This window comes from Chiloscyllium punctatum, chromosome 34, assembly GCF_047496795.1.
Source record: "Chiloscyllium punctatum isolate Juve2018m chromosome 34, sChiPun1.3, whole genome shotgun sequence".
Lineage (NCBI taxonomy): Eukaryota > Metazoa > Chordata > Chondrichthyes > Orectolobiformes > Hemiscylliidae > Chiloscyllium > Chiloscyllium punctatum.
The window spans coordinates 45,662,172-45,664,671 of NC_092772.1; the positions used below are offsets into that span (position 1 = coordinate 45,662,172).

General features: G+C 58.2%; 1 protein-coding gene across 1 annotated transcript in view; it reads left to right on the forward strand.

The window, feature by feature from the left end:
- The window catches only part of LOC140458730 (glutamate receptor ionotropic, kainate 5-like), a 144,359-nt gene that overhangs the window by 4,451 nt on the left and 137,408 nt on the right, over nucleotides 1-2,500 (forward strand). Inside the window, exon 2 of the mRNA XM_072553390.1 lies at nucleotides 798-1,077. Within this exon, the coding sequence (XP_072409491.1) occupies nucleotides 798-1,077 (280 nt within the window). The remainder of the gene's footprint in view (nucleotides 1-797; nucleotides 1,078-2,500) is intronic.

Sequence of the window (2,500 nt, forward strand, 5' to 3'; positions counted from 1 at the left end):
GATCTCTCTCTCTCTCTCTCGCCCTCGATCTCTCTCTCTCTCTCGCCCTCGCCCTCGCCCTCTCTCTCCCTCGCCCTCGATCTCTCTCACCCTCGCCCTCGATCTCTCTCACCCTCGCTCGCTCTCTTTCTCCCTCTCCCTCCCTCTCTCTCTCCCTCTCTCTCCCTCGCCCTCGCTCTCTCTCTCTCCCTCGCTCTCACTCCCTCTCGCTCTCTCTCTCCCTCGCTCTCTCTCTCTCCCTCGCTCTCTCTCTCTCCCTCGCTCTCTCTCTCTCTCTCTCTCTCTCCCTCGCTCTCTCTCTCCCTCGCTCTCTCTCTCCCTCACCCTCGCTCTCTCTCTCCCTCGCTCTCTCTCCCTCGCTCTCTCTCCCTCGCTCTCTCTCCCTCGCTCTCTCTCCCTCGCTCTCTCTCCCTCGCCCTTGCTCTCTCTCTCTCCCACACTCTCTCTCCCTCGCGCTCTCTCTCCCTTGCCCTTGCTCTCTCTCCCTCTCTCTCTCTCCCGCGCCCTTGCTCTCTCTCTCTCTCTCTCTCTCTCTCTCCCTCTCTCCCTCCCTCTCCCTCTCTCTCTCGCCCTCGCTCTCTCTCCCTCTCTCTCCCTCTCTCTCTCTCTCCCTCGCCCTCGCTCTCTCTCTCTCTCTCTCTCTCTCCCTCTCTCTCTCTCTCTCTCCCTCGCACTCTCTCCCTCGCTCTCTCTCTCTTGCAGCCCTCCCCTGCCCTGTTTTGTCATCTCCTACCCCGTCGTTCTGTGTCACACTCACCCCCTCTGTTTCCTCTCTCTCTCCCCCCGCCCTGTTCCAGCCGATACCTCATCCTCTGAGCCGGAGAGCCCAGTGCCGGTGATCTCGGTGGTGAAGACGGAGCGGGAGGTGGAAGAGGTGCCGGAGGTGACCGAGGCTGCGCTGCCACCTCCTGTGGAGGAGGAGGCCAAGCCGCCGCTAGCCATGGGCCAGCCCAAACGCCGGGGTAACCGGTGTGGCAGCTGCAAGGGCTGCCGAAACCTAGCCGACTGTGGCAAGTGTGTGAACTGCCTGGACAAGCCGAAGTTCGGTGGCCGTAACACCAAGAAACAGTGCTGTGTGTAAGTAACCGCTCAGTGGCTCTGTATCCTCACCGTTACATGGGGACCGCAGGATGGGGACAGGTGAGAGAGGCCGACAGACGGCACACAGGCTCCATTGCACAGGGTGTGTGCTCACCGAGAGCGACATCGGCAGGGTCAGCGTTATCCCAGAGTGTCATAGTGTCATAGAGTCAGAGGGAGGGTCAGCGCTGTCCGAGGGAGGGTCAGCGTTATCCCAGGGTGTCATAGAGTCAGAGGGAGGGTCAGCGCTGTCCGAGGGAGGGTCAGCGTTATCCCAGAGTGTCATAGAGTCCGAGGGAGGGTCAGCGTTATCCCTGGGTGTCATATAGTCATAGGGAGGGTCAGCACTGTCCGAGGGAGGGTCAGCACTGTCCGAGGGAGGGTCAGCGCTGTCCAGGGGAGGGTCAGCGTTATCCCAGGGTGTCATAGAGTCATAGGGAGGGTCAGCGCTGTCAGAGGGAGGGTCAGCGTTATCCCAGGGTGTCATAGAGTCATAGGGAGGGTCAGCGCTGTCCGAGGGTGGGTCAGCGCTGTCAGAGGGAGGGTCAGCGTTATCCCAGGGTGTCATAGAGTCATAGGGAGGGTCAGCGCTGTCAGAGGGAGGGTCAGCGTTATCCCAGGGTGTCATAGAGTCATAGGGAGGGTCAGCGCTGTCCGAGGGTGGGTCAGCGTTATCCCAGGGTGTCATAGAGTCATAGGGAGGGTCAGCGCTGTCAGAGGGAGGGTCAGCGTTATCCCAGGGTGTCATAGAGTCATAGGGAGGGTCAGCGCTGTCAGAGGGAGGGTCAGCGTTATCCCAGGGTGTCATAGAGTCATAGGGAGGGTCAGCGCTGTCCGAGGGAGGGTCACAGCGCTGTCCGAGGGTGGGTCACAGCGCCGTCCGAGGGAGGGTCAGCGCCGTCCGAGGGAGGGTCAGCGCTGTCCGAGGGAGGGCTGTAGCTGCCACTGAATCTGCTGGTGTGTGAGTGTGAGTGTGAAAGTGAGAGAGAGGATGTGTATGTGAGAATGAGAGAGAATGTGAGAGTGTGTGTGAGAATGTGAGAGAATGTGTGAGAATGAGAGAATGTGAGAGTGTGTGAGAGAGAATGTGAGAGTGTGTGTGAGAATGAGAGAGAATGTGAGAGTGTATGTGAGAATGAATGAGTGAGTGAGGGTGTGAATGTGACTGTGTGTGAATGTGACTGTGTGAGAGAGAGTGTGTGTGAGAGAGAGAATATGAGTGTGTGTGAGAGAGAGAATATGAGTGTGTGTGAGAGAGAGAATATGAGTGTGTGTGAGAGAGAGAATATGAGTGTGTGTGAGAGAGAGAATATGAGTGTGTGTGAGGGAGAGAATGTGTGTGTGAGAATGAGTGTGAATGTGTGTGAGTGAGAATGTGAGAGAGAATATGAGTGTGTGTGTGAGAGAGAATGAGTGAGTG